General features: G+C 41.6%; 1 protein-coding gene across 2 annotated transcripts; it reads right to left on the bottom strand.

Annotated features, from left to right (window-relative positions):
• Nucleotides 1–1,034: 1,034 nt before the first annotated feature.
• LOC103266773 (nucleophosmin-like) lies at nucleotides 1,035–2,309 on the bottom strand. 2 transcript variants are annotated; one of them, XM_008064413.2, is made up of 2 exons: nucleotides 1,663–2,309; nucleotides 1,284–1,578 (listed from the first exon to the last, which is right to left on the bottom strand). In XM_008064413.2, exons 1-2 carry the CDS (start codon nucleotides 2,229–2,231, stop codon nucleotides 1,359–1,361), a joined length of 789 nt encoding a protein of 262 aa, XP_008062604.1. In that variant the 5' UTR covers nucleotides 2,232–2,309; the 3' UTR covers nucleotides 1,284–1,358. The 2 variants fall into 2 exon arrangements, with proteins under 2 accessions (XP_021571405.1, XP_008062604.1); XM_021715730.1 differs by having other exon boundaries at nucleotides 1,035–2,309.
• Between the last annotated feature and the right edge of the window lie 10,425 nt (nucleotides 2,310–12,734).

The raw sequence follows: 12,734 nt of genomic DNA, 5'->3' as shown, positions 1-12,734 counted from the left end.
AAGGATCGCCAGAGCCCAGCAGGTCGAGGTTGCAGTGGCCGGGAGTGGCCACTGCACTCCGGTCTGGGTGACAGAGTGAGACTCCAACTCAAAAAAAAAAAAGAAAATTTGAACCTTACTGCCAATTCACCCTTCAAAGAAGTTGTACCAATTTCTACTCCTATTGACAGTACATGGGCATGCCAGTGTCTCCATAGTTTCACCTACAGTAGGTATTAGTATGTTTAAAAATCTTTGCTGCCAGATATGGTGGCTCAAGTCTGTAATCCCAGCACTTTGGGAGGCCGAGGCAAAAGGAATGCCTAAACTCAGGAGTTCGAGACCAGCCTGGGCAACTTAGTGAGACCGCGTCTCTACAATAAATCAAAAAATAAGCCAGGCATGGTAGTGCACACCTATAATTCCAGCTACTTGGAAGGCTGAGGCAGAAGGATGACTTGATCCCAGCAGATCAAGGCTGTGGTAGCATGAGCATGTTACTGCACTTCCGCCTGGGCAATGGAGTGAAACTCTGACCCCAAAAACCAAACCAAACCAAAAAAAACTTTGCCAGTCAAATGGATAAAAATGATAATTCATTGTTTTAACAATAACTATGGATGAACATTTCTTCAAATGTTTAGAAGTCATGGTCTCACTCTGTCCCACTGCAGTGCAATAGCATGATCACAGCTCACTGTAGCCTCAACCTTCTGGACTCAAGTTATCCTCCCATCTCAGCTTCTGGAGTAGCTGGGACTATAGGCATGTACTTCCTTGCCTGGCTAATTTTTTAAATTTTTTGTAGAGAAGAGGTCTCATTATGTTGCCCAGGCTGGTCTCGAACTCCTGGGCTCAAGTAATCTTTCTGCCTCAGCCTCCCAAAGTGCTGAGATTATAGGTGTGAGCAACTACACCCGGCCAGTTTGTCATTTCCTTTTAATTTTGTTTTTGTTTCATGTGGCAGAAATTTTCACATTTTTTGTGTAATTAAATCTGTTAATTTTGAAATAATTCTTGTAATATGTATCTTACTTAGGAAGCCCTTCAAAAAATTTTTTTTTACTTTATTAAAATACTGTTTATTTCACATGTATATTTTTGTCTCCCCACCATTTCCATGTCTGACCACCACTACTACTATGCCCATCATAACATTCCATACATACTTAAAACCAAGCAAAGGGTGGAGTTCCATCTTTAAAAACTAAACAGGCATTTTGGACAACACATTTTTGGCAATGGAACCTGGACAACATTTATCAAACACGGTAGGGAAAGTTTCTCACTCTGCATTGTAAAAAGGACAGCCAGATATTAACTGTTACAGAAATGAAATAAGATGGAAAACTTTTAACACACTGTTTAAAACTATTTTCTTAAAGAGATTTCCTCCACTGCCAGAGATCTTGAATAGCCTCCTGGTCAGTCATCCGAAAGCAATTCTTCACATAATTGATGAACTTGGCTTCCACCTTGGGAAGAGAACTACCCTTTTCTATACTTGCTTGCATTTTTGCCTTAATGTCTTCTACAGAGTTAGGTCCTTTTGGTGTTTTAGGAGTTTTTTCCTGTTTTTTGATGGATTCTTGACCTTTTGATCTTGGTGTTGATGGTTTTGAGTCTTTTCCATTCTGGTTTGATTTTTGTGCATTTTTGGCTGGAGTATCTCGTACAGATTTCTTCACAGGAGCTTTTTCTTCAGTTTCCTCCTCATCAAAATCATCATCATCATCATCATCATCTTCATCATCATCATCATCTTCTTCATCAGCAGCAAGCTTTACTTTTTTCTGAGGAAACTTGCTACCACCTCCAGGAGCAGATCTCTTTCCAGATATACTTAAGAGTTTTACATCCTCATCCTCTTCATCTTCTGACTCTGCATCTTCTTCCACAACTACTAAGTGCTGTCCACTAATATGCACAGGCCCTGAACCACACTTCAACCGTAAGACCACGAGTGGTGCTATTTCAAAGCCCCCAAGGGAAGCCGTTGGCTGCACAGACATTTTCAAAGTTGCCAGTGTGACTTTTATTGGGCTGCCTTCATAATTCATTGCCTCTGCTTCAACAATGTGCAATTCATCCTTTGCACCAGCCCCTAAACTGACCATTCTTAAAGATAACTGGTGCTCATTTTCATCATTATCCACCTTAAAGTGATCATCTTTGTCGGCCTTTAGTGCACAACTGAAAAGATAGTTCTGGGGCCTCAGCGGGCTCATGTCCATGCTCATCGAATCTTCCATGGGGTGGTGGCGCACACTTAGGTGGGAGAGAAGGGAGACGGAGGCAAACGACTACTGCTCCAAAGAACAGCCACGCAGGACAGAATTATACCAGGCTCGAAATCTTTAAAAAATATTTTTTGTGTGTTTTTTTTTTACATGTTTATAATCTTTTTTTTTGAGTTGGAGTCTCAGTCTCTCACGGCCACCCCAGCATCGACCCGCTGGGCTCCAGCGATACTTCCACCTCAGCCTTACAAGTAGTCGGAACTACAGGCATGTGCTACCACACCCGGCTAATGTTTGATTTATTGTAGAGATGAGGTCTCACCAAGTTGCCTGGGCTGGTCTCGAACCTGTGGGCTCAGACAGTCCACTCGCCTCGCCTCCCAAAGTCCTGGGATTATAGACTGAGCCACTGAGACTGGCATATAATTTTAGTTTTTAATGTTTAAATCTTTCATGTATCCAGAATATGATTTAGTATAATAAGTGAGGTAGGGCAATCCTCTGGGGTCCCTTCCTACTGTGGGAGCTTTTCTGTCCTCTCAATAAATCCTGCTTTTGAAAAAAAGTGAGGTAGAGATTTAACTTTCCCACCCAAAATAATTAGCCAGTTGTCCCAACACCATTTATTAAATAACCACAAATTTTCTCTTTGTTTGGAAACACTACCTATAATTTACACCAAATTCATGTGCTTGTTTGTATCTCTTTTTAGATCTTCTATTCTTTCTATTGATTGGTCTACCAATTCATGTTTCAGAACCAAATTGTTTTAGTTATTGATTCTCTGTAATGTGTTTTAAAATGTAGTAGGGGTAGTCCTCATGCCCAACTCTTCTTTTTTGAAGAATGTTTCTGGCCTATGTACATGTTTATTTTTGCATATGAACTTAAGATATACTTGCTTTGTATCAAGAAATACCCTTTAAATAAAAGTGTGTACGCTTTTTAAACATAATGCTATTGTACTCTTAATAGACTACACTATAGTATTAATATACCTTTTATAAGCACTGGAAAACTAAATTACCAATTGAAAGTACTGAAGTTAGCTGGGTGTGGTGGCACGTGCCTGTAGTTCCAGCTACTTGGAAGGCTGAGGCGGAAGTTTCGCCTGAGCCCAGCAGGTCGAGGCTACAGTGACCATGAGTGTGCCACTGCACTCCAGCTTGGGTGAGAGTTAGGCTCTGACTCAAAAAAAAAAAAAAAAGTATTGAAGTACCAGTTGTTTTGGTTTTGGTACTTTAATTGGAATCGCATTGATCTTATAGCATAATTTAAGGAAAATTGATATCTATTGCGTCTCAGTCAGGATAACAATATAACTTTAATTTATTCTGGGACAGAGGCAGTCGATGATCTCCAAGTATTTTACTTGCTCTACAGTTTGCGTTTTCTTGCAGTAAGGCAGGTCTGCACAACTGGTTGTGGTCAGTAAAATGTGGGCAAAAGTGACATGTGACACTTTGGATGGAGGCAATGTCTGGTCTAAGTGTGATTCTCCAGGTTTTCTTCCTGTGCTGCAGTGGTCATGGAAGCACAGGGTCAAAGTAAGCCCATTGCTGGGCCACATATGGAGGTCGGTGGTCCTGAGTTGTCCAGCGACACAACTGACTTCAGGGGAGAATTAATAAACTTGTATTGTATTAAGCCACTGAGATTTTGGTGCCAGTTGTTTCTGCAACATCATTTAGCCTATACTGTCTGATAATACCCTCAATAACATTTCAACGTTTTACTTATATAGTTTCTACACATTAATTAATAGGTTTTTTCTGTTTTGCTGCTATTATTAATGGGATTTTTAAACTGCCTGTACATTTTCTAATGGCTTGTAATTTATATATATAGGAAAGCTATAAATTTTTATGTATTAAATGTGTGATCAGTCATCTTACTGAGCCTCTTAGATTTTCTAATAGAATTTCAGTGATGAGCTTGCGTTTAACCTTTTCTTTTTTCTTCTTAAGTGTTTGCTAGTGTGGAGATTGAAAACTAACTGTTTTGGGGCCAGGTGTATTTTCAAAACAATCAAACCATTTTTTAAGAGGTATTGAGAGTTCCACATATATACCAAAAGCTGAAATCCTAGCTTCTCTTGCAATTTTAAAAAATATATAACTGCATTTTATTTTGCTTATTGATACATTTATTTTTTGAGTTGGAGTCTTACTCTGTTGCCCAGGCCGGTGTGCAGTGGTACTCTCATGGCCACTGTGGCCTCAACCTGCTGGGCTCAGGGGATCCTTCTGCCTCAGCCTTCCAAGTACTGGAACTACAGGAACGCACCACCATGCCCAGCTAATTTTTTGATTTATTGTAGAGATGAGGTCTTGCCAAATTGCTCAGGCTGGTCTCGAACCCCTGGGCTCAGGCAATCTTCTTGTTTCTGCCTCCCAAAGGCTGGGATTACAGGTGTGAGCCACCATGCCCTTCTCTTGTAATTCTAGCTGATTTGATAACACTGGGCTGGTGTTCCTGCAGAAGAAAATACACTGGAGCTTATGAGCTGAGACTCTAGAGTTTAACCAGTCCCTATTTTTTAAAAAACCCAGTTGTCTTCACTTTTTACTTCACCTGCATAGTCCCTAAAGGCATTTGAGTTTAAAATTTGCTGGTACTTTCAGAATGACAAATAATATTGGTGATAGTAGGTATCCCTGACTTATTTCTGACTTTGATGGAAAGGCTTCTAGTATTTTACTGTTAAGTATGAAACTGGCTCTGCCCTCTAACATTTTATTATGAAAAATTTCAAACATGCAGATAAGTTGGAAGAATTGTACAGTGAACACCTCCTACACTCAGAACCTAGTTGTTACAATTAACACTTTACTATACTTGTTTTTTTATTACTTATCTATCCTTCTCTTCATGCATCCTTCAATTCATCTTAATTTTTTGATGCGTTTTAAAGTAGATTGAAAACATCAGTACATCTTAGCTCTAAAAAAATTGAGCATGCATATCATTAACCAGAGTTCAATATTTGCTTGTAGTTTCTTTTTTCTTTTGTGGTAAAATGTATACACAATTCAATGTATAAATCTTAAATATACTACTCTATGAGTTTTGACAAATTAATGTGCTTGTGTATCCCATCAGGATATAGAAGTTTACATTATTCCAGAAAGTCCTGCTGTGCTCTTTCCCAGTTCAGATCCCATACCCCCACCTCAAGCAACCAGAGTTCTAATTTTTTCCCACCACAGATTAGTTTGACCTATTCTAGAACTTCATAAAAAGAAATCATACTCTTGTGTAAGGCATTTTCACAAAGTATATGTTTTTGAGATTCATTTTTGTTGCCGCAGGTATTGACAATTTCTTTTTATTGCTGAATAGTATTTCATTGTTATAGACTGCATGTTTGTATCTCTTAAATTCATATGTTGAAGTCCTAAACCCCAGTTTGATGGTATTTGGAGATGGAGCCTTCAGGAGATAATTAGCATTAGATGAAGTCATGAGGATGGAGCCCTGGTCTGATGGGATTAGTACTTTTGTAAGATCTTGCTCTTGTATTGGAAGAATCAATATTGTTAAGATGTCCATCCTACCCAAGACAATGTACAGATTTAACACAATACCCATGAAATTACCAGCAGTATTCTTCTCAGACCTGGAAATGACAATACAGGAATTCATATGGAAACATAAACGACCACAAATAACCAAAACAATCCCCAGCAAAAAACACAAAGTGGGAGGTATCATACTCCCAGACTTTAAACTTTATTATAAAGCTATAATAATCAAAACAACCTGGTATTCGTACAAGAATAGGCATATAGACCAATGGAATAGGTTAGAGATTCCAGAAGCAAAACCTCAATTTCTCAACTGACTCATCTTCAACAAAGCCTCCACCACCAACTACTGGGGAGAGGAGAACCTGTTCAGTAAATGGTGCTGAGAAAACTAGCTGACCACATGCAGAAGATTAAAACAAGACCCCTACGTATCACCATACACAAAAATCAATTCTAAATGGATCAAAGACCTAAACTTAAAACCTCAAACTATAAGAACCTTAGAAAATTCAGGAGACACCCTTATGGAAATTGTAACTGGCAACCAATTCCTGATCAAAACTTCAAGTGCCCATGCACTTGGGGATAAGATAGGCAAGTGGGACTTCATCAAACTGACAAGCTTCTGCAAAGCCAAATAAACCATCAAGAGAGCAGGGAGACAGCCCACAGAATGGGGAAAATTATTTGCCAAATGGCTAGGCACAGTGACTCAAGCCTATAATCCCAGCACTTTGGGAGGATGAGGTGAGAGGATTGTCTGAGCCAGTGGGTTCGAGACCAGCCTGGGCAACAGGGTGAGACCTCATCTCTACAATAAATCCAAAGATTAGCTGGGCATGGTAGCATGTGCCTGTAGTTCTGGCTACTTGGAAGACTGAGGCAGAAGGATCACCTGAGCCCAGCAGGTCGAGGCTGTGGTGGCTAGGAGCGTGCCACCATCCTCCAGCCTGGGTGACAGAGTGAGACTCCAACTCGAAAAAAAAAAAAATTTGCCAACTGTATGTCTGACAAAGGCCTAATTAATATCTAGGATCTACAAGGAACTGAAACCTGCCAAAAAGAAAAAAACAAACAGCCCCATTACAAAGTGGGCAAAAGATATGAATAGACACTTCTCCAAAGAAGACATATGAGTAGCCAACAGATACATGAAAAAATTCTCAGCCTTACTAGTCATCAGAGAAATGCAAATTAAAACCACACTGAGACACCACCTAACTCCATTCAGGTTAGCCATCATCAATAACTCAAAAAACAACAGATGCTGGAGAGGATGTGGCGAAAAGGGAACACTTCTACAATCTTGGTGGGAGTATAAACTAGTACAACCTCTATGGAAAACAGCGTGCTGATTCCTAAAAGATCTAAAAATCGATCTTCCATAAGACCCCACAATCCACCTACTGGAATATACCCGGAGGAACTCAAATCACTCTGTGAGAAAGATACCTGTACATGTATGTTTATTGCAGCATTGTTCACAATAGCAATGTGGAACCAACCGTACTTCCCATTGAAAGAAGACTGGATTTAAAAAAATGTGGTACATATACGTGATGGAATATTATGCAGCCATAAAAAAGGACAACATCATGAACTTCACAGCAACTTGGATGGACTTAGAGTCTATAATACTGAGCAATCTATCACAAGCAAAGAACTGAGTATCACATGTTCTCACTCATAAGCGGACCTTGAACAATTATTGTAATACTATAAGAAGAAGATTGGCAGTAGTGGGAAACTGCTGGGGGTGGGGGGTGCGGGATTGGTATTAGAGGTAATTTGCTGGGGGGACCACACCTCATCAACAAGGGGACCTGCATAATGAACAATTGTATACCTAACCCTGAATTGTACCCACATCTTTAAAATTAAAAAAATGTTTAAAAAAATCTCGTTCTCTCTCTCCTTATTATGTGTTGACACAGCAAGAAGTTGGCCATCAGCAATCTAAGGCGAGAGCCCTCACCAGAACCCAACCATGCTGACCCCTTAATCTTGCACTTCCCAGCCTCCAGAATTGTGAGAAAATCAATTTCAGTTGCTTAAGCCGCCTGATCTATGACACTTTGTTATGACAACCTGATCAGATTAAAACATTCATTGTATAAATATACTGTAGTTTTTAAATGGTTATCTTGTTGATGGATACCTGCATACTTTCCAGTTTTTGACTAATGTGAAAAAAGGTGGTTATGACCACTTGTGTACAAGTCTTTTTAGAGAAAAATGTCTTCATTTCTCTTGGGAAGTTACCTAGGAGTAGAATTGCTGACTTGCAGGGTAGTTTATTTTTAGTTGTATAAGAAAGTACCAGAACTTCATTCACTCAAAGAGCTTTACATGTCCATCAACAATGTATGAGATCTCTGGTTGACCAAATCCCTGTCAACATTCAGTGTTATCTGTCTTTTGTTTTGATGCTTAATATGTATAAATCATATTAAGGACTATTCATCTATTCCTATTTTATTAAGAATTTTCCTTTCTGTTTTAAAAGTCTGGAATGAATGTTATAATTTATAAATTCTTTTCTAGCATTTATATAATGATCATATAGTCCCTATTCTATACTAAATTATAGTAATAGATCTCCTAAAATCAAGCCATCCCTGCACTCCTAGAATGAATTCTATTTAGGCATGACAACATTCTGGTTGTTAATAGTCTATTTAGCTGGACTCGGTGGTTCAGCCTGTAATCCCGCGCTTTGGGAGACCGAGGTTAGTGAATTGCCTGAGCCTGCGGGTTCGAGTCCCGCTTGGGCAATTTGGCGAGACCGCATCTCTACAATAAATAAAAAATAATTAGCTGGACGTGGTAGCGCGCGTCTGTAGATCCAGCAGCTTGGAGGGCTGAGGTGGCAGGATTGCCAGAGCCCAGCAGGTCGAGGCTGCAGTGGCTGGGAGCGGCCACTGCACTCCAGTCTGGGTGACAGAGTGAAATTCCAACTCAAAAACAAAAACAAACCGGGCTCGGTGGCTCAGCCTGTAATCCTGAGCTTTGGGAGGCTGAGGTGAGTGGATTGCCTGAGCCCGCGGGTTCGAGACCCTCCTGGGCAACTTGGCAAGACCTCCTCTCTACAATAAATCAAAACTTAGCCGGGCGTGGTAGCGCGCCTGTAGTTCCAGCTACTTGGAAGTCTGAGGCAGAAGGATCGCCAGAGTCCAGCACGTCGAGGCTGTGGTGGCAGGAAGCGGCCACTGCACTCCAGTCTGGGCGACAGAGACTCCAACACAAAACAAAACAAAAACAAAAAAAGTCCATTTAGATTATTATTCACTATTCATCATTAAGGCAAATCATTTTTATTTTGTGTTATTTCTTTTGGTATTAATGTTATACTGGCTTTGAAAATTTGAAATTTTTTGGAAGCTTTATAGATTCTTCTGCTCAGATCTAGTGATTTTTAGATTTGTGGTTTCTGTATGATTTTTTTCAGCTTTTTTTTGGGTTGATTTTGGCCTCACAATCTATGTTGCCTATTGCTTTTCGAGCACCATGCATACAGCCACAATATACCGAGGCAGTATAGCTAGTGGTTGAGGGCACAGGTTCTGAAACCCAGTGGAGACATATTCTAGCTCTGCTACTTGATAGCAGCATGGGGCAACTGAGGCTAGGAGAGGCAAATGACTAGGTTGGAGCATAGAGATAAAAAAGAGGCATCCAAATCCTTATCTAAAAAACAGGGAGAGTAATAGTGTCTGCCTTCTAAGGTAGTTAAGAGATGCAGTGAACTTAGCACAGAGCCTGGCCTACAATAAGTGTGGAGGAGGCATTTTAGTAAAGCTGGTTCCAACCTCTCAGTCAAGTTGAACCAGTCAAACTGTTATAGCTCTTTACCAAGTCACAAAATTGGTGTATTGGTGTCCTTTCCTTGGTGGCAGCAAGGTGTAAGGAGATGGGAAATTCTAACCCAAGTTTCCCCAGAAGTTCAGCTGGGCTGGTGATAGGAGCCATCCAGCCTGACCCACTTGGACCTGCAGAGATCAGTTATAAGGAGTGATGTGTCCTTCACCACACATTCCCTTCTGCTGCTCCTGTTTTTGCTAAAGAAGTGAAATCAATGAGTGGTTGGAGCAGGCTTGGTTCCTGGCTGTTGCTGCATTTTCTGTCTTTTTTCTCTTTTACTTGTTTTGAAGAATTCTTTCTAACTTTCATTATTTTAAAGAAGCTAGTTTTAAGGTTAAACTCTTATCTAAGTTTACCTTATCTAAGCTCTTTTTCTTTTTTTGAGTCTGAGTCTTACTCTGTTGTTCAAGCTGGAGGGCACTGGCATGCTCATGGCTGCCACAGCTCAGGTGATTCTTCCGCCTCAGCCTTCTGAGTCGCTGGAACTGTAGGCACATGCCACTACACCCAGCTAATTTTTTGATTTATTGTAGAGACAAGGTCTTGCCAAGTTGCCCAGGCTGGTCTTGAACTCCTGGGCTCAGGCAATCCTCTCGCCTCTGCCTTTCAAAGTGCTGGGATTACAGGTGTGAGTCACTGCATCCAGCTTTATCTAAGCTCTTACCCATCCTACCTCAGTGGGAGTGGAAGGCTCCCTGCCTCTCCCCTGTGGAGAGGCAAGAAGGAATAGGGGTGCTAATGGAAGATAGAGGCTGCTTCAATAGGATACGAGCCCCTTGTTCCTGCAGGTACTTGAGCAGAGGCAGGGTGGCCACTCAGTATGGATGCTGCAGCATGGGGAGAGTCTGGACTACAAGTAACTATTGGGAAGAACTTTAACGATAGACAGACCTGAGTATGAATCCCACCTCTGCAACTCTCTAGTAGTGTCATCTCTTGCAAATTACTGCTTTTCAGAGCTTCGGCTTGCCTATCTATGAAATGGCACAATAATACCTGCCTCATAGGAGGTTGTGAAGAGAAAGTGGGATAATGTGGATCAAATGCTGTTTCTTTTCACCTGGAGATCCTGTGAAATAGCGAAGATATTCCCCAGTATCTGGTAAGATAAGAATTGTTGTTTGTATCATCTGTCTCTCTTCTCAGTCTGCCTTCAGCCTTTCCACAGCACAAGTTATACTTGGGTTTAGAGGTTTCTACATTAGAGGGTGTATATTACATAGAGACTATGGTTACAAGGCCAGGGACAGATGCCAATGTGTAGAGATACTGCTGTGTACTTGGATAGTTTTTGTTATGCTTGGCCTCACTGGCTACTTTCCCCAAATTTGTAAATTAGATATGTGGGCATCATCAGCATGTCTATTTTGGCACAGCGAACTTCCTTGGACTAGAAGTATGACTGCCTTGTGACCTGTCATGGACATGGGGAAAGTCAGACTTGAGTGTTAATTCCATTATGCTGGTGGGGAGGGAGATTATAGTTGAATGTCAGTGCAAACCATTACATTTTTGGGTGTTCAGCTAACAATTTACGATGCAGAAATTTCCAAGAGAGGAAAGATTTGGAGTTTAAAGTATAAGCCTGTCTTGAGGTTTGATGGTTAAACATTATATTCTAGAACTACAAGATGTAATCATAAAAAAATTTGGGAAAATTTCCCTATAATGGCAGATGGAGATTAAAATGCATTTGGGGAAATTTCCAACATACATGAACATGATGGTTGAAAGCAAGTCCTCAATCAACTAACCTGTGGGAACCGAGCTCTGCCCTCACATCTCCAACTAAGAGGGGTGTTCACAAAGTTGCCTCTGGGGTCTTTGGGTGATTAGATTGTAAGAGGAGGAGAAAGAGCAGCAGGTTAGTGAGATAAAGCAATTCTGGAATAGGAAGGTAGTTTTGGTTTGGAGTTTCAGATTATAAAACATGCCAGCACCAGCAAAGATCTAATCAGTGTTAATATGGACACAGGATAATACCCATTCTGCAGTGAGGGTAAACTGAGGCTTGAAAACACAAAGATTTCTAGAGGCTACCTAAGGAGTCAGTTGCACTCAAGACAATAATGCACATCTCTTTCTTCCTAGTCTTCCACATAGATCCATCTGGGAACCCGCCACCCTGTGTTGTTTAGGCTGCACTGGCATGAGTGCTACCAGGATTACAGATTCACCTTAATTTGCAGAGTGGAGGAGCAAAAGCTTCAAATCCTAGCCAAAGGGTGTATCTCATGAACTGCATGTGAGGGAGGTCACGTACCCTGATGCCTGCAGTTGGCCTTCCCAGGAGGCTGACGGCATAAATGACTCAAGGTGCTTCGTCCTCTCTCAATGCAGAATCAATTCAAAGACAGCTTGGGAGAGGAGTGTCCCTGGGATGGTGGACGGGCCCATTGCGACTTATCAACCATGGGATCCTCAGTAAGCTGAGACTGAGGAATGGGGTGGTGGCATGCTTTGTACAGTTTGGTGCAGCCTCTCTCTCTCCCGCCTCCTCTCGTGCCTTCCCCCCCATACCTTCCCTCATGCCTCTCCTAAATTTTCATCCGTCCTACCTGAAAGCAGCAAATGCACAGTATGAATGGATTTCCAGTGGACACTGGTCAAGGGGCTGAGTTTTGCCCCTGGAGTAATGTGGGGCAGGACAGAGGCATCATGAAGAGCTGAAGAGCAGAATCTAGATCACAGGTGTGTGAGGTGGGGGGTCTCAGCCCACATCCTGGAAAGGCTTGAACAGCTCCTATTTCTGTCTCCCAGGCTGCATTCAATACCCGCAGTTTACAGTGGAACAAACTGAGCTCGGTTCTTTCCCAATCTGGAGCTTTAAATCCTGACAGCAACACTCTAGCCTGCTTCTCCTGAAGTCCTTCATGCCTGGAGAGAGAACTGGTCTTCTGTTGGGGGCCAAGTGGTGCTTGTGGAAACAGAAGCTGTAAAGGCAGGAACAAAGCAGGCAGGAAGCTTGCTATGATCAAGGTCACTCAACCCCACAATCGATGTGGGTTTTGGAGGCTGCTTTCTGGACCTCTTTGTTACTGGCTGGCCAAAGGCCAGACTACTCCCTACACAGCCCTTGGCTCCTCTCCATCACCTTGTGCCCTGGGCCCTGGGGGACAGACAG

The sequence above is a fragment of the Carlito syrichta genome, unplaced genomic scaffold (genome assembly GCF_000164805.1).
Source record: "Carlito syrichta isolate Samal-C Ts95f unplaced genomic scaffold, Tarsius_syrichta-2.0.1 Scaffold307331, whole genome shotgun sequence".
In the NCBI taxonomy this organism is placed as follows: domain Eukaryota; kingdom Metazoa; phylum Chordata; class Mammalia; order Primates; family Tarsiidae; genus Carlito; species Carlito syrichta.
Note: the sequence above shows the minus strand (reverse complement) of the source record. Positions and strands in the feature narration are given on the sequence as shown.

Coding starts and splice junctions, on each gene's coding strand:
- LOC103266773 (XM_021715730.1), bottom strand. CDS start 2,231: ATGGAAGATTCGATGAGCATGGACATGAGCCCGCTGAGGCCCCAGAAC.